Raw genomic sequence first — 19,638 nt, 5'->3', positions numbered from 1 at the left:
CATATTTTTGGTGTGATTAAATTCAAAAGAAATGTTCTTTGTTGTTTTGAATATGAAGTGAAAATGCCATTAGTTGCACAGTGCTCTCATAAATGACTTGTGACCATTTTCAGTTAATAATTACGTTAAGGTGTTTTCACTGAAAAGAACACTGGTACACTTTATTAACATCGTTGGATGGTCTCTTTCATCTCGTAGCAGAGCAGCTGATGAAGGCATTCAAAGCACGTTTTATAATGGCTGCTACAGCCAGCTAGAGTTACTTACACTTGATAAAACTACTGAAGTATCAATGAATTGATCGTTCATTCATTCATTCATGCTTTTGCTGCATTCGTGGGTCACGGGAGTTGCTGGAGGCTATCCCAGCAGACTTACAGGCATTAGATGGGGAGATGCTCCAGAGACGTTACCAGTGCATCACAGAACCACATAAAAGATGAACAACCACTCATGTACACACTGACACCTACCGCCAATTTGGAACTGATTGGAGGTGGAAGGAAACCGGAGAACCCTGAGAAAACCCACAAAGACATGGGGAGAACATACAAAGTCTGCACAGAAAGGACTCGAACCCCGAACCTTCTTGCTGTGAGACGATAGTGCTATCCACGTGTCACCATGCCGCCCATGAATTGAATTCAAGGTGCAATGAACGGTCAAGACAGAATAGGCAGAGTAGTCAAGTATGTCGTGCTCTTCAATATTTGACCAAGTGGACGATGTCAAACTGGTGCAGCCTTCACATAGCATTCACATTATATTCATATTGCTTTACTTTCTGTTGGGCACAAATGACTGTGTTTCTATTCCACAAAGGTGCAGAGTTCATCCATCATGCTTATCAACAATTTTCCAGATGGAAAATTCATTTCCTCTTAGTATCACCCCAGCACACTATAGTGGACTTCTGTGCAAGATCCTTCAGCCCCAGCCAGTTTTGGGCACAGAACACACACACAAGAATAGAGCCACGTGATGCTCATTTCTGATGAGCATACATCACATTAATGAAACAAAACAATGACGTACAATGAAAAAAATATCTAAAATGAATGTGTCATAATAAATGTTCAGCAAGGAAGCAGCTAATGCTAATATACACAGTCAGCATTTAAGAAGTGGCTTGAAAACATCTATTTACAGTAAAATTTGTTAATTGCAAAAGTCGGCAATAACTCCAATAAGAATACACTTCCTGCCCATGTCATCACCAGGATTAAAATAAGAAAATACTTAAGAGTTTTTCACTGGATGAACGTAAAACATCTGGTGTAATCAAACTACTACTACTACTACTAATAATAATAATAATTATAATAGTAATACATCTTCAACCGCGTATCTGGGGTTGGGCTGCATAGGCAACAATCTAAGCAGGGATGCCCATACTTCTGTCTCCTCAGACACCTCCTCCGGGGGGATTCTGATGTGTTCCCAGGCCAGCTGATAGACATAGTCTGTCCTGGGTCTTCCACGAGGCATTGTCCCAGCAGGGCAGGCCTGTGTGGGATGTCCAGGAGGCATGTCCAGAGGGAAGTATGGGCATCCCTCCTGAGACTGTTGCCCCCCCGACCCGGTCCCAGATAAACGGTTGAAGATGGATGGAGTCGAATCCGGAACCATCTTGCTGTGAGGCAACAGTGCTGTTATCATTGCCTGTTTATTTAATTTGAATTCTAGTGGCAAAATCAATGACTTCGGTTTCAATAGTCGACTTCTGGGTTGGATGAAGGCTCTGAGAAGAGCACTAGATCTGAAATTTCTTCTCGTGACATTCAAAATTTTGTTTGTGTCTTTTAGTGTTTGACAACTTATTGAGCCGCAACCAACAAATTGCTTTACTTTCACGTTTGCTTGTGTCTTACCCGGTGGCAGTCACCTCCAGACAGCACTTCCTGGATGAAGACCGCAGGGCCGTCTGGCCGATTAGAACCTCCTCCAATGGTGATGCCCAGACCGCTGGATCGCGCCACTGAAATGAGCTGGATCACTCCTTCACCTGGATGGCTGTGAAGATGAAGATGCAGACATTAGTCAACTCAGTCTACTTTAGCTGTAGCCTCTGAACAAGAGGACAGCGATGTTGAATGTCATGTAATGCTGTAAACCTGAACCTAACCTGAGGGAGCGCAACATGGGCCCAGTGCTGTTGTATGCGTTCTGAGAGCCTGCTGGACTTAACAACAAAGGACTCTGAGAGCGAGACGAGGAACCAGATGATGTGCTATCCAGGTAGCGCCCTCCTTTTCAACGTCAAAAAGGAATGAAAATATAATGGACAAAGAGCAAATATAATTGTCTAACCTGTGGGAAAAATCAAAAGTTGAATCAAAAGAGTAAAAGACACTTCTACATTAGGTATTAGTTGATGAGGTGAGCACATATGACATTCCTTCATATACATTGGATATCACAACAGTGCAGGAAATAAAGTTTTCATTCATCTCAGACCAGTTGAAACGGCAGCCTGTGGCCATTTGCTGCTACAGATGGCTGCAGCAGGCTGAAGCTACCACTCAACCTGTATCATCCTGTTAAACATTTGGTGCACCTCAGTGATTCCAAGCACTGAATAATATTCAGCACTCCAACCAGAATAGCGCAAATATTCACCAGACCTATTTATATTGGGTTTTTTTCCCCTCTCCACCGCCTGGGGTAAACATCTGCTTGCTTCTTGTCCTGAGTTACAAGGGTGAATGTGATTGTGAATTTCACAGTGTGGATGTGATTGAAATTCAGAGCATACAGGGATGTCACGGCTTGACAGTGATTTTATATAAATCTCCCCCGCACCCGTATGGGGGTTATGTGTGCCTTCTTCAGTGTGGGATATCTTGTCTTGAGACTTTGAGGGGTTTGCATTATTTAAGCTTTTGTGTGATCAAGCTGGGACACCTTGGACTTTGAGAGTGGAATCCACTGGATTCCAATGAGATCTGAATGATCTCAACTTCCTATGGCGCCTTCCATCAGGATTTGAGGACTTTTAGCCCATACTCAGTACAAATATTCCTGTTCACTATCTCAGCCACATGGATATGGATTAAAAGTCTCTCTGTCTCAGCTGAGATCATTGCCAGTGAAGAAAGTTGTCCTCGATCAGTCCTGGTCCGACTCTACTGTATGTCTTCAGTCTTTTCAGTGCTGAGAATGAGAGCTTCACCGATGCTGTGGTAGCCGGAACAGTCAGCGCTAGTTAGAGCAACTTTGTCAACTCCGGAACAATTTGAATGAGATCCTTCTGAGCCAACTTTTGAGTTGAGATATGTAATTCTCAATTTTTATAGTGAGGCAAAGCAAGCAGAAAAAACAAAAGAATGGCTGCACTTGACTTGCTGACTATATATTGTAGCTTGCTGTCACTTATTCTGTGACTGAGGAGTCCCAAGAAGATTCCCTTGGATCACCAGTGCCCCCTACCATGAGGCAGGAGAACTACGTGCCTCACTTAGTGGCTCTTCCCAGTGGTTTTAGGATCGCTAAACTCAAGAAAGACGTTACACACATATAGTTGTTGACAAAAAAACACTGTACATTATAAACATTAGTTAAACTATGGAAATTTCGTTCATGTAGCAAACGTACGTGAACATTTTAATAGCGACATATAGAGACATAGCACGCCAGCACAGCTAGTCAAGTCATTGTGTAATCCATGGTGAGGCTCGGCCGGCTGCCGCCTCACCCCAGGTTTCTTCTCAGTATTTCAGCTGTAAATGTGAACATTCAGCGATTTTGGGTAAAAAGAAGCTAAAACTGGTTACGTTAAATGGAAAATAACTTTATAATACACATTACGGGATAAATATAACCATTTACTTTATTTCTTCCATTTTCCTTTTTTTTATGATAGTAGGTGAGGCCGTGCCTCACCTGCCTCCCCTGACTGCACGTCACTGGGCACTCTGCACCTGGGGCACATGCTTACCCCATATTACACTCAATATATAGTGCATTTCCTGCTCTCTATCTGTTTCTTTTCCTTTCCTTTTGTCTGAATAACTACAAATTTTTGGTCTTTGGTCAATTTTCCTGTTTTACACTTGGCAGAAATCTCATATTTTTGCTTTATAGCAATACAAGCCTAAAAGTAGGCAACCTGTTTCTGATGAAGCCATGTGACACCCCTTCACACAGTGCACAGGGGAATGTGTGTTTATAAATCTGTACCAGCTGGCTGCCTCCTTACACAATGAAGCAGATGTTGGCAATTGGTAATGGACAAATGCACTTGTCATAAGGCATTTTAAAAGCAGACTATCTCAGTCTAACCTTCAGGCGTAGTGCTTTGTCAAACAGAAAGGTCCAATTTCTTGTTTTGTTTTAAAATAGAACCATACTCAAATGCAGTGCTATTTAAGAGGTTAGTGTTTTGAGACACTTAGAAGATTTAACATCAGTTTAAATAACCACATTACTTTACAGCTACTGCATGTGAGAAAACCTTGAAAGTAGATTATGTAGGTGGTTTTCCTACCTTGCTGGATGGGTGAGTTGCGTGTTGATCCTGTGCTACCATTAGATCCATACTTCTCTAACAACTCAGCAAATTCTTTCCTTTCAAAGAAGAAAAAGACATTGTAGTTTATCATCCATGGAAGATGAAAAGATGAACAGAACATTTAGGTGATTGATAAATGATGATTGTTTATAGGCCACTGTATGACAACCACTTCAGGGAGAGAATCTGGGTCACCTGGGTGATTCCATTCAATGACTACCAGAATAATCTCTTATTGTATATTCATTATGTTCAGCTTGGATCTGTCTGCATGTCAATCTATGTGAGTCAAGTAGACCACATGTCCGACAAAGGCCCTCAAAATCAGGAACATTTTTACTGCACAATGTGGGAAAAGTACAGAGCAGTGAAGGTATTTAATTGTTTTTTAAATTTTTATTATGCCGATTGTCGAACTTCAGACAGAGGAGGAACAATTTGGATTCCATCCTGGTCATGGGACAACGGTCCAGCTCTTTACTCTGGCAGGGATCCCGGAGAGGGCTTGAAAGTACAGTATGCCCATCCAGTCTACATATGATCGAGTCCCTAGGGATATACTGTGGGAGGTATTGTGGGTGGGAGTTGGGCTTTGCCAGAGCTGAGCTTTGTCACCAATTCTGTTCATGATTTTCATGGACAGGATATTGAGGTGCAGATATGGTGGATGGAATTTACAGTTTGGTGAGCTGAGGATTGTATCGCTGCTGTTTTACAAGATGCTGTGGTCCTGTTTGCATCAGCGGTCTGGATTTGGGATTTAATCATGTGTACACATTTTCATTGGGAGACATATGGGTATTGCTGTCAGGTCAGTCTAATTGCAACTATCCAAGCATCTGATCCATCACTATTGCATCATGCGTTGGATGTGACGTGTTACCAGTAACATATCTGACACAGCCTGTCTAATTTCAACTTTGTTCTATATTTCATTGGTTTAGAAGGATCTATATATTGCTGCATCATATTTTTTTATCTTATGTTACTTCTTGTTCAAGACATCTCGACTGTTAACCAGGGCCAAGGACATTAACTGCCTCATGTCAATCAACTCTCTACCTTTCCTGTCATAGTTCCAACATTCAGCGTCCCTACTCTCAGTTCTATACTCTTGGCGTTCCTCTTCTCTCTCTTCCTACAAACACACTTTCCTCCTCTCCTTCTTCAACCAACAGTAGTCCAATTTCCACCGGCACCCTGTAGGTGAACAGTACCGATGGTGGTCGTTGTTAACCTGGGCCTCGACCGATCCGGTATGGAAGTCATAAATTTGATTTGGCAAAAGTTTTAAGTTGGATGCCCTTCCTGAAACAACCCTCTGTATTTATCCGGACACAATAAGACACTGGGTTGTGCCCTCTTGCGGCTATATTATATGGTATCCCATGACTACCTACTAAAAATCTGCAATGTAGTGAAGCTGTGCATCTTGAAGCGCAATTAAGGGAGAGATTACTGTCATGTCTCAACTGATGGTCAGTGCAAGAGTGAGCGTTGTTCTAAAGCAGGAATCATTGAATCTAATTGAGTAAATGTGGATAAAATGGCGGAGACATATTTTTTCTTTTTAATTTTCTTATTAGTCAGAACCCTGAAGACGGCTGTTTCAGTGGTACACACTCTACTTAAAGACTTCTAGTTTCAATTAAGGTTTAGAATTATTTCTGAATTTTTTTACATTCATCTGGCAAGTCAGTAGCTCTAAGCTACATTTGATTTGATTTTAAAGAACTAAATGGAATCTGTGGAGGGTGGGGGGAAGGAGCTCCCCACCCTCCACAGTGTTAATGCTCCTCCACAGTGTTAATGCTCCTTTGGTCCTATGTAGTTCTCTGCAGGGTGGCTACATCACATGGCACAGATTAACACACAAGGCTCATCTCATCAGGAATGCTGGCCGAGGTTAAGCTCTGTCATTCCCTGCATGTAGAGCACCCCAAAGAAGAGGCCGCAACACCAATGACACCATTGTGGACAAAACTGTCACTACCTTAGAGTAATATTCATCTTCAACCCTTTTCCATATGACACCCATGTTTTCCACTTGACAGCACATTGCCTCAGAGTCCTGAAGTTCTACACACTCATGCATGATCCGACAAATAGATCCTGGTACAGTACAGAAGATCAGTAGAGTATGGTATAGTAGATCCTGGTACAGACCTTCTTTTCCAAGTGTTGGCGGATGGATACAACATCAACCGAGACCGGATCTTGTTCATGTTAGGGGAGTAAAGACATAGCTCGTGCGTCTTTGCAACTTTTGTGTTTCTTTTCATTCTTCATCATTGTTTACGTAACCTATATATAATTAATTATACAAAGGTAAAATCTGCATGTCTATTGGTTGATAAAAATCAGTTTTTTTTTAATTATGCAGGGGGTTTGGGGCTTTTCTATGGATTGAAAAGTTATTTTAAATGGGGAAATGTTTGACTTAAGAGTTCAGTCATGGAACAGATTAACTCTAAGTTCTACTGTATTTACAGTGACAGTCATCACTTCATTATTTGTGACACATATCCCAGGGAGTAATCTTGTCTATGTCAGTCTCTTCATTGTACTATACCATATTTGCTATATACTATGTGTGTCCTGGCCTGGCAATAATTTGTCATTGTGTAGTTTATGGTGATGTTGTCTGAGGTGCATCTGGAGGGGAAAGAAGGCAGCGATGCTAAGAGCTGTCTTGTTTTACTCAATATACACTATTACTGCTAGTTTTATAATACTATAGTAACCACGCCAATTATCGTGTTGATAGATTATCTTCTTTTTCAACTGTTTATGTGAATACTATCTAACATTTTCAAAAACTGGAAAGATTTGATTTTGATATGAAACTGTTTATCAGAGGGGCGGTACGGTGGCGCAGTGGTTAGCGCTGCCGCCTCACAACACGGCGGACCCGGGTTCGAGTCCCGCTCTGTGCGGAGTTCTCATGCTCTCCCCGTGTCTGCGTGGTTTCTCTCCAGGTTCTCCGGCTTCCTCCCACCTCCTTCAGGTTGATTGGCTGTTCCAAATTGCCCGTAGGAATGAGTGTGTGTGTGCATGGTTGTATGTCTTTGTGTGTGGCTCCGCGGTGCACTGGCGTCGTGCCCGGAGTGTCCCCCACCTCACGCCCTATGCCCTATGTGACCTGCTGCGGCGGATACAGCGGTGGTAATCTGAAGATGGCTGACTGACTGACTGAATGTTTATCAGTATTGAGTGAAAGGCTCAAAAGTCCAGGCTAATACAGTGAAACAATTTGTAGCTATCTCTGTCACAGCTGTCTAAAAATGTTTATTTGTGAATATAGAAAAGGTTAAAAATAATAAATTCTGTTTCTGTCAAGATTTCAGCCTGAGCCATTGAATTTCTTCCTTAAATGTGCCACATTACCTGCTGCGGTGCCATGACTGACATGCATAGAAACTTTTGAACAACAGAATACAGCCATCAGGAGGTGGTATATGTCTTGATTAAGTATGCTTGGCCAACAATAATTATATTCATACTTGAAGGTTTGAGCACAGTATGGTAGGACAGCTTTGAGGGATTGTAGGTCAGTGGTAACATGAGAACCAGTGAATGCTCTTCAATTCAGAAACCTGCTTTTGCTTACTTTGCTTCCTCATCCCTGGCGATGAGAAGGCGCATGTGATTGGTTGCAGAGGCTGCTCTCAAAACGTCCACAGCTCTGCAAAATGGAGAGGGCCAAAAAAACACATTTACAGTATGGTTACAGCTGACTTATTCATGTGGGTTAACAGTGAACTGAACAGCAACAGTTTAATGGACTACCTTTCACTTGTGACTCCTACAAGACTATCGCCGTTCACCTCCAGAATCTGGTCCCCAGGTAGAAGATTTCCTGTCACGGAGGAGAAAATGTCAGTAAGCTATGGCCTTTTGGTGTGTGGTGGAGGTAGCAGAGAAAAAGAATGATACACGAGGATGAGGAAAGGACAACCATGAGCTGTGAGGCTACTACAGGCAAAATAATTTGTCTTTATCAGGGATGTCAAGAAAAGTGACCATTGATTACCTCTGCAAAATAGTAGCTGGATGATATTCGACACCACAGAAGGTAAATGGGACGAGAGCCATGATTCAGGTGCGACTCCATAGCCACATTTACAGCCACATCTCCTCTTGTACTTCAACAAGGCAGTCAGAGACTGCAACATCCTGCGACACCCCTGAATTCAAAATTTTACCCTGACCTACTTTCATAATGGTTGCAGAAATGAATTCTATATTGTACTTTCGAGTATTTGGCTTTTCATTTCATATTTGTAGGCTGACCACTGCTAGAGGTATACTGTAGCAGACAGACTCAGGACAACCTACAATAATGTTGTGGGCATTAAAAAGGTGTAAAAGTGAAAATTTGACCAACCTTCGGTTGTGATTTTAATCCCCCTGCCTCCCTGAATGTAACGCCTTTGTTTCGTCTTTCTATCTTATCTGGTTCCTGAGATATGTACAAAAAATGTACAAAAGTTTAAATTTGACCTTGACGTAGTTTTCCCAAGGTCAAGGTCATCATCTCATTTTCATCCCCTTTGCCGCCCGAGTAATGAGCTTTTTCTTTCATCTTTTTAACTGCAACGGTTGTGAAGATATTTGGTGGATGAACAGACGGACGGAGGACGGACACACAATTACAAGACATCACCACTTTGCGGGATGTAACTAGAACACTTTATTCACAACAAGTCATAGTGTTCTGCCCATGAATGTGTGCAAGGCTGGGAACAAGCATGCACAAAGGGACTGGGATGTCGTTGTCAGAGGACTTATGCCTGTTCCTTCAGAAGATCAGAAGATCTCACTGCAGATTGTTTTTGTGTAAAGCAAACCCATCGGTCTGCAGTCCAAAATTTACCGAATCCTGACGTCTCCCTGAGTCAGATCTGTGATGGTGGGATTGCTGTTCCTGTCACGCTTTTGTATTTGCATCATGTTGCTCTGCAGTGGTGGAGTGTGAAGCGATGCGGGGCCGAACTTATGGGTAGAGCCTCGTCTCCAGACCTGTGCTTCATCCACACATGTGCCTTGTCAGCCTGATTAGCCTGAGGCTTTTTAAGATGTGTTCTGTCTGTTGTTCTGTGCCAGATTGTTTTCCTCCATCCCCACGCTTTAAGTCTGTCGGACTTTTTCAGATTTCCCTTGTTTCCTGTATTTTGATGTTGTGATTAAACTATGAATGAGAACTTCTCCCCTGGTGTTGTGTATATGAGTCCTAACCCCACACAAAACAGTTCCTCAGTCTGACCTACAGTCACTAGAAACATTCCTCTGCTGTTTTAAACTCAAAGCATCAGACTTAAACAATTCAGTTTCATTGATTGCAGTTTTTTTTAAAATTTCTAATCTTAAATCTCTGGATGATATGTCCTATTCTACTGTATAATTTTACTGGCTAGTCGCTGTGGGGTTAAGTCCACATAACTGAAGATGAATGAGTAAAAACACACTGTGATACACGTTGATCTTTGTATAATAATTTTTTTTCTACTGTGTGTCTGTATTTTGTGAAATATTCTTGTTTCAGAAAAATGCTTCCAAAATATTTTTCATTTTTAAAAATCCCTAGTCTAGTGCAACTTAACGCAGGAGGAACCTTGACTGTGTATTAATATGTCAGAGGAACAAAAGACAAAAATACTGCAGGACAGGAAACCCCAGACGGTGCTGGACCATCTGAGCTTCACACGGGGAACTAAAAGACAAAGAGCTGGACATGGACACATTCTCCTTTCTACTTTGAATGGACAACCTCATAATACTAAATGCTATGAATGCATCAGAAGAATGTCATGAGCAAAAATCTGGTTATTCATGTTTTCGCACTCGACTTTGAAATGTTCTATTTTGTGGCTGATTTTTTCCATAGAATTTCTCAGATAGGTTAAGACATGGAGTACATTCAAAGGAGTGCATTTGCACCTCAGGTTGCATGTCACTCACTTTGGTTATACTCTTGGAATTCCATACTGGTACACAAAGATAACTTTTTACTGAAGTACCAAAAATAAGTGCTGATTAAAACAAGGGAGTTTCTCAAAGAGAAGGAAATTCTAATAAAATTAAATTACAAATACAAATTCATTACAGACATTAAAAAAAATAGAATAAAAATAATCCAGTCACCACATCCAGAAGAACTAGATGTGGCTGGATGTGCATTACTGGTGCTTTTACAATAAAAGCATCCTTGGTAACTATACTTTAAGAGTTAAGATAATTGAAAATAAGATCATTTTCATAAAGCCCGTAGAACATATTCTGAATTCCCAAGGTTTAGTGGATAATTAATTCATGTGTGGAGCTACTGGAGGTATTGCATAAATGTTTTTATGACCAGATTATCATGCAATTATGGCACTCGCAAAAAGTAAACAATATCAAAAGTGACAGACGGGTCAATTGATTGGGTTTCTTTCCCCCAGGGCGAGTTACTAATTTCCAACAATTACCTCAGATGTTGGGGGGTTATCTCCTTGATTGGTAACATATAGGTGCTTGTATAGTTCGCAGTTATAATGCAGTTATAACATCAGATTGTTATTATGGGGGATAGTTACACTCCAAGCTGGGTTCACAGGGAATTTCTCTTCCATATCAGATGATGATGATGACATGATTTGAGATGATTTCATGATAAATAAATGTGAAAATGTTAGCTTGTTATGTTGTATATTTATGTATATTTATATAATGGCGCTGACATGGATTCACCTCGATGTCTACGATTGCATCACTTCCGCTGTGAGGGAGCACGTTGTGACTAACCCATTATATATTTTGTTTGTCCAAGGTCTCCATTGATCATAAAAAAATAACAATGTCACCAAAATGTTTCTTTAATTGTGTTCTTCAAATAATACCCCGGGTTCATTTTGACTTTACTGTCCCTTTAATGAATCATCTCCTTGCGCATTTTAACTGAATACTGCCTACAATTATTTTTTCCATGCCTGATGTGTTTGGATAGTAGTTGTATTGGACACAGTATTAAAGGACACACAGTACTTACCATCACTTGAAGCAAGGCCACCAGGTAAAATTCGTTTGACATAGACCCCAAACTCCTCCCCAGTCAGCTCCTTCACACCACCAATCACTTTAATGCCTGTTGGAGTAGAACAGTTTTGCAGAATTAAATGATACTCCAATGAAATACATGTTTTTGCAAAATAGTGCATCAACCCACCATCACCGTTAAACTATCATCTTGTTCCAAACCAGCCTCCCTGTGCACCTTTCTCATGTATCTCTGGAGTCCTGTGCTCTCTTCGGGCATTTCATTTCTTGTGCTTTGAGAGATTTTATTTCTTACTTCAGGGATTTAAAGCTTGAAACTTTTTCATCTGTCTGTTCCTCAACATTGATGCCATGTATTTTATATTACTGACCAAACCTGCCTACAGGTATACATAAAAAAACTATAAACATTCCAGAAATGTGCTAACATCACACACACTTATTATTTCTTTCATTAAATGATAGCACAAAAAGTGTTTGTGAACAACTAGACAATGACAAGCCCTAGGAATAATTCAATATCATGTCATGATAATAAATCAGATGTGACACAAGTGAAATATGAGCAAAGTGAATAAAAATAATGATGATACATATGTTGACCCTTCTTCTGGTTATAGCAAATGCTTTTTTTTAAACTGCCACACACAGAGGCACCTGTATTTACAGGAGATCATGAAGAAGCAACACCAAAAACCCGACAACCATATTTAACCATTTAAACATGTAAGGAAGGCTAGAACAATTTCTTTACATCTGCTGCCTAGCAAAAGGCACTTCATGAAGCAGAGGGAGAAAAGTGATATAAATAAAAGTTTAAAATAAAACCATCAAAGCAGAACGAGCACAACTCATCACATTAACAAGGACACTGCTACAAACACACTGAACATCAAGCAGCCAGAGAAACATGGTGGGTGGACCATGATCAGGGCTTTGGCTAGGTTGGGGGTGAAAGACTTCAGTTGACCGGAAAACCATGGCGTCTTTTAGAATGACAAAAGGGTATGTAGGAAGATATGTACCTACGTTTCAGCAGTGGCAGAGCAAGTTCCCTATAGTGAACTACAGTTCCAAGCAGCACATCCTGCATGTACAGGAGCCCAGGGCAAGAAGTGGTGGCAACTCAACTGGGTCATTACAGTGAAGCTAGCAATCATTCAAACTTTGTTAAGCAGCAGATAAAACACAAAATACAAAAAAAGTGTTCAGGTTTTGTAATGAAGTGTCTAACATATATAAAGACACATTTATACTATCAAAGTGATGTATGACTGCATCATATCTTAATTTCTTTCTAGGTTCAATTCTGTGAACTGCAAATGGAGGAAATGCTAATTGAAGTTGATAAATGAATATTAATAAGTGTTCCAGATAGGATTTTAAATCTTGAGATGTCTCAGGGGAGCGGGGTGTGGAGGTCATTTATCAGCAGCTGCTGACAAAGGACAAATAGAGGGGTCATATCTGGCATGATGTCATTTTAAGGAGCATGACTGTTACTCTACTTGCATACACTCAGATTCAACTGGACTGAAAAACTACTTCCTGGATTTTTTTGGCACCTAAATGTCTCTTGACTAGCACTGTGTCAGTTCCACTTGAGATTCTGTCCCAACAACATCTCACATACTCAACGTTGAACCCGTAGAACCACAACTCCTTCCAGAGCATCAGATGTTTCCTCTCTGTGTTCAGGGTGAATAGATCTGAAGCCTAGCTGGTCCAGTCTCCTTTACTTGACCACTTGATCAGAATGCTTTGGCTTAAGGTTACTGATGTCTGATACCACACATAAAATGTAACACAAAATGGTTGCGCTATTAGTTATCAATGATGTCCAGCTTCACAAATTGGTTTTAAATAATTACTATATTCCTTGTTTGTGATACTTCCCAAAGATTAAATATTTTGATTAAATATTGTGATGTCTTCAGAAACAATAGAGATTATATTTTATGTCTGTTAAAAAGTACATTTTCTCCTAAAAGTGTTTTATTTACTATAGTCAATGATGCGTTCATAGTACCCCCTTTAAATACATGAACATTGAAATCAGTACTTTTATTGAACTCTACAGCGCCATCTCTGGACAGTACACTGCTCTGATGGAGGTGATGCCTGCTGTGGGCGCTGCCCCTCCTACCCCCCCACTCATGCTGTGGGGTGGTACAGCTCTCAGCAGCATTAACACGCAGATTAGCCTGTGCTGTCCTCAGCATGTGCACATAAGACAGCATCTCCACCGCCGTGGCGGCTTTAGTTGTGTGGTACGGGGGTCTTTGGGTTTTATGATTGGAACAGTGTGTACTCATACACCAGCTCACATTGGGTGAGGATAAGCTGCTTTGCTTCTCACCTCTCTACTCCTTTAAAGCACCGTGGTTCCAAACAGACACCTTCAACCTGTCCTACTCCTCTCTCCACATGCTGTGTTGTTGGAGTGTAATATGAACATATAACCAACCTTTGTGTTTATACAAAACACAGAAATAATAACTCATTGTCCAACACTGGTACAAAGCACGTAGGGGCAACACCTGAACCAAACTGGTAGATAACTGTATCCTTCAATGCTGCACTCTGTAACAAACAGCATATTTAATTTCATTTAATCTTCCTTTTTAAGATTTAAAGGATTATTAATATCAAACAGGAGGGGGCAGGAGTTTGACACTGAAGTGTCTGGTATAGTCTCTCTAAATAAGAGAGAATGGCAGAATCACTGGCATCACTGGCTGGTGGTGCAGTGGGTAACGCTGTCGCCACACAGCACGGCGGTTCCCGGTTTGCATGTGTGGGTTCTCTCCAGGTTCTCCGGCTTCCTCCCGCCTCCAAAAACATGCACTTCAGGTGAATTGGCCGGTCTCAATTTGCCCATAGGTGTGAGTGTGTGCATGCGTGCTTGTCACAACAGTGGAAGAAGCGGGTACAGAAAATGGATGGTTGGATGGACAGCATCACCTGTCAGTTACGCTATCGTCACACACTGCTTGATACTGTAACATTTAAAGGTCTGTCATCTGGTTTAGCGCCTTCGTGACTAGTTCTAGTGGAATTCCAGACTCAGACCAGTGGCTGACAGTGTGCAGTGAGGGCTTGCTAACACTTGCTAATACAAGAGTTCTCTGCTAACACATCCAACAGAATGGAAAAAACACAGAGAAATCTCCCACAACTCTGCTGACCAATGACATGATGATGTATGTATCGTTTTGTGGTTATGGAAGTTTGAACCCTCTTTGAACAACAGCTGTCTGCTGACATGATCACCATGGCTGCAACTGCTGTAGGCCAAATGCAAGCTGCACTGGAACCTTTCTTCAGCCTTTACATACAGTCAAGTACCCATTGTAACCATAACCACTAACTTATTGAGTAAAATATTTTAAAAAAGAACAAAAAACAATTTTCTGTCCAGGAACGAACTCTGGATGAATCTGGAGGGAATAAAAGTTGAACGGTGGTTTCCAAAAGAAAAATGATGTCAAAGAGTAGGTAACCCAGACTAAACAGTAAGTAACCCACACTAAACACTAAATATCCCAGACTAAACAGTAGGTAAACCAGATTAAACAGTAAGTAACCCACACTAAACACTAAATAACCAGACTAAACAGTAGGTAACCCAGATTAAACAGTAGGTAACCCAGACTAAGCAGTAAATATCCCAGACTAAACAGTAAGTAACTCAGACTTAACATTAGGTAACCCACTTGTTGTTTTAATCTGCATAGACTAAAATACAAGGGAACTGAATCATCTTATAGTTACCACATACCTGGCAGGTAGCCACCACAGCCATTTGCCTCTTAACCAGCCATTGAATATTGTAATCTTCTTTTCCTTTCAACTTTTCCCTTCAGGGTCTCCACAGCGAATCAGTGTCCTCCTTCTAACCCTGTCTTCTGCATCCTTTTCTCTCACACCAACTACCTTCATGTCCTCTTTCACTACAGCCATTAAATATTGCAATAATTAACTTAATTCTCAACTAATCTCAATCTCATCTAAGGAGCACATTCAACGCCACCTTGTGGATTGGATATATAGATCATTATGACATGCCAACTCTTCGTGATAATATAGAAGCAGGTTTTTCAGTTCATAGTAACCCTACACATTGAAAACTTTTGGTCTTTTCCTCTGCAGTCTGTTCTTTCTGTTGGCATTTTCTTGATCCTCCATGACTTAATTTGCAATTGTTATTTTCATGTTACAGACACAGTGGAAGCAAACACGTAACAACTGTCTGTGCGCTGCAGTGATATCTGTATTTAAAATGACAAACATTTTGTAATTTAGATTTACATGTTTTCATTTATGGATACGAAGCAGAATGCTTTACAGTTTGACTGAATTTATTCATGCATATGGAGTGTTTGTCCTTGTAGCTCAATGAACGTGCTGGGGTGGAAGTGAAGGAAGGATAAAAACAACAGCAGCTCCCTGAGTTAAGTGGGTTACGGCTTTACTACATGACCTACTTCTCTTCCCATGCAAACATGCACTGATGCCTACTCTGCATAGACAAACCCTTAAAAAATAGGATTTAAATTATATCAGCTATTCAAAACTCACTCAAATGCCGGAGACATATATAAAATATATATAAAATAAAACAGTAATTGAAGCAAACTTTAGTCCATATTGTCCTTATTAGTCATCAAACTACTAAAGACTGTGACCTCCGATCCCTCAGCAGCTCTGCAATAAGAACAGATCATTTGATGGATTTTAATACCCATGAGCCCATGCTCAGGGAAAACTGTTGTTAGTGAGCACAGTTCATCTAAAAGGAGCTAAAAGAAGCTGAGACTACCTAAGACACGCAAAGCAATGATTCCAGGATTGGGGGTTCGATTCCTTCTCCCGCCCAGTCACCTCGGAGTGTGAACTGACAGTGGGAGGCGTTAGCCGAGGCGCCCTTGAGCGAGGCGCTGTCCCCTTCTATAAGTTGCTCATTAAGGCGCACCATGAAGGAGCTGCCCACTCCACCCCCACTGCATGCCCACAGGCCCCCTGTGTGTATGTGTTACGGGCCTGTACACACTATATATGCATGCAATATAACTAACAGTGTATGGTAGAGTGTGCTAACAATTTCCCTAATTGGATTAATAAAGTAAATCACATTTACATTTACAAAAGGAAATGTGTACCAAGTCTACATCGTAGACGTAGCAACCCTTCCTCCCACACAGTGAATACTGGCATCAACCCCATTATGAGCCATAGACCACATCCAGTGGAAGAGATGATGCTGAAGAGGAGAACCAGTACTTACCCAGGCCGTTCTCACAGTCTGTAAACTCCAAGGAATGAACAGCTCGGTCTACTCCGTATGGACCCATTAGTGTCCTGTTAGAGAAGAGAGGCGACAAAACAAACCAGAGTTGATGCTTTCAGTTGAAAAGTTCCACAGTCAGACTATTATTGCTCAGTTTAAACCCCTGAGAGGAAAAAAGAGCCTTAAAGCTGCCCAGAGAGGTTTCAGACTGGAAACAAGACAGTGTCATTCTTTACCCACCCATTAAGACAATGCACTTTTACCTTTTATGTAGTGTTGTCCACGTAAAATAAAAATATGTGACCATTATGTAGAAAAAATGAGCTATTCCTAGATTTTATACCTAATCTACATTTATAATAGAAACATAAACTGAAGAAGTCCATGAGGCCTTCAAGCTGCTCCTCATTTTCCTCATATTGATAGGTGATCAATAGATGAACACGGCTGACGGGAGCAGGCTGGTATCTTTTACATCTGTATATTTGTTGATCTGCATTAAATACAAAAAAAACAACCTAATCCAGACTATACACTAATTCTAACAATGACCTTCAAAGTTCAGCAACAATCTAAATACCATCCGGGTGCGGTCAGTCAATAGAATGCGCATACGGTATCACGTGACTACCTACTAAATATATATACCTATATATATATATATATATACCTATATACCTATATACATATATATATATATATATATATATATATATATATATACATATACACACACACACACACACACACACACACACACACACACACATATATATACCTACTAAATATAAATTTATGAGGTGAAGCTGCGTGTATTGATGCGCCAATGCGCGAGGCATTACTGTGGAAAAACTGCTGAATCTAAAATACCATGTTTTTCTGCTTGCTACAAAAGCTAAAAATATTTTCACATTCACTGCATATGTGTTTTGTTTTAAAAGGCAGAGCTTGGACTGTGACTTGTAGCATCACAAATCACTTTGAAGCCGATGCTGGTTTAATGTTCACACGTGTGATGTAGAAGGTGGAAAGCCCTACTACACATACAATGAGAATGGATTTACAGCAAAGAAGGCTTTTTTAGTCCAGCAGTTTAAATTGTGAAATGAAAATATCATATACAGTAATCCCTCGCATATTTCCGCTTCAAGCTGCACGGCTTCACTGCATTGCAGATTTTTAGTAGGTAGTCACGTGATACTGTACTCGCATGCTATTGGCTGACAGCAGCCTTGTGTATGCACTGCACTTCCGTGTATTAAAGAAATACTTTTTTTTAATACAAAAGTGCTTGAAACAGTTTATAAGAGTGTGGGAAAAGGTAATGCAGATATAAGGTGGTTTAATATCAGAATGGGGAGGGTTCATAAACGTTTAAATTACTGTAAATAATAAAATTAATAGTTCACCGCTGTATGATGGAATTTTGTTTTTCACGGGTGGTCCCGTGTTGCAAAAGTCCAGTCAGATTCACCTTTTTTATGTATGTTATTATATATTCAGAAATATTACAAACAGTTTTCTATATATTATCACATATTACATGTCCTTGTATTGACCTTGATCTGATAAGAACTGCTGACCTCCCTTTGGTTGTTTGGACTGAAACTGAGTCAAAGGCAACTGGAATAAATCAACAGTTGATTTTTACAATCTTTATTGGTCAGGCCTCATATGCAGTAGTATAATTTCTCTGAGAGGAGTTCAACAGACATAACTGTAGTATTACATAACAGTCTAATACTTTTTGCTCATCTCTCCTTATTCCTCATTCATTCATTGGCTCAATCAGCAGGTGGTTCCAGAGACAAACAGTCCACATTTACACCTGTAAATACTGTCAGCACTACTGTTAGAATTAACAGATTATTATGTTTACAATTTGAAAACCTTAGACACGTCTGTCCTGTTGCTAACCAAATGCCAAGTCAAATCGTGCAACATGAGAAACATTTCCACTGCTGTCATTGACACATTGAGGGTAATGATGTTAAAGAGGTAGAAAGACAGATGATGACAGAGAGAGAGAGAGAGAGAGAGAGAGAGAGAGACAGAGAAGGAGGTAAGAACAGAGAGAGAGAGAGGTAAAACCAGAAGGTAGGAGAGGTAAAACCAGAGGGAGAGAAAAGCAACAACAGAGAGAAGGTGAGGTAAAACCAGGAGGAGAGGTAAAAACACAGTAAGGGAGAGGTAAAAACAGAGCAGGAGAGGTAAAAACAAAGGGAAAGAGAGGTTAAACCATAATGAGTTAGAAGTAAAAACAGAGAGAGTGAGAGACCATTATGGATTTTCCATGAAACAGATAGCAGTTGTAACACATTGTTCAGTCTACCCAAACTCCAACTCAACCTAACTCATAAGACATTCCTCATTTTCATGTATACATTTTATGAGTAGCAGACAAATCTCATACTGAGCCAGGAAGCCTATAATTTTGTAATAATCCTCTATGGTGAAGTTTTTTCTTTGGTAATAGACGTAGACACAGATACACTTTAATGATCCCAAACTGGGAAATCCAAATGTTGCAGCAGCGTTCAGACGTACAAACAGGATTGGAAGAAGGATAAAGACTAAGAGGAAGAATATATTGGAGATAAATTAGGTTCAAAGGTTCACATTAAATTGGGAGATACTGTATACCCTAGAATAAACTTTACAAATTACAAGAAGTAACTGCAGTGAAATGTCAGATAGAGGTTACTCTCTGTGTTTCTATCTCTCTTTTCCTTGCCGTGTCTCTATCTATCAATCTGTTGGAGAAGGAACTCCGCTGTCTGCCCAGTGCGTTGTGCAGAAG

The 19,638-nt window shown here is 40.5% G+C and overlaps 1 protein-coding gene across 3 annotated transcripts in view; it reads right to left on the bottom strand.

Annotated features, from left to right (window-relative positions):
* The window catches only part of si:dkeyp-72e1.9 (syntaxin-binding protein 4), a 70,685-nt gene that overhangs the window by 24,646 nt on the left and 26,401 nt on the right, over positions 1 to 19,638 (bottom strand). For all 3 annotated transcript variants that reach the window (XM_068336862.1, XM_068336864.1, XM_068336863.1), the window contains exons 2-8: positions 16,836 to 16,909; positions 11,541 to 11,636; positions 8,300 to 8,369; positions 8,121 to 8,195; positions 4,487 to 4,566; positions 2,126 to 2,249; positions 1,872 to 2,013 (exon numbers count right to left, since the gene is read on the bottom strand). In XM_068336862.1, coding sequence (XP_068192963.1) covers positions 1,872 to 2,013; positions 2,126 to 2,249; positions 4,487 to 4,566; positions 8,121 to 8,195; positions 8,300 to 8,369; positions 11,541 to 11,636; positions 16,836 to 16,909 — 661 coding nt within the window. The remainder of the gene's footprint in view (positions 1 to 1,871; positions 2,014 to 2,125; positions 2,250 to 4,486; positions 4,567 to 8,120; positions 8,196 to 8,299; positions 8,370 to 11,540; positions 11,637 to 16,835; positions 16,910 to 19,638) is intronic.

Source organism: Antennarius striatus, chromosome 16, assembly GCF_040054535.1.
Source record: "Antennarius striatus isolate MH-2024 chromosome 16, ASM4005453v1, whole genome shotgun sequence".
NCBI classification, from domain to species: domain Eukaryota; kingdom Metazoa; phylum Chordata; class Actinopteri; order Lophiiformes; family Antennariidae; genus Antennarius; species Antennarius striatus.
The sequence above is the reverse complement of the archived record's forward strand: the minus strand, read 5'-3'. Positions and strand labels throughout refer to the sequence as shown.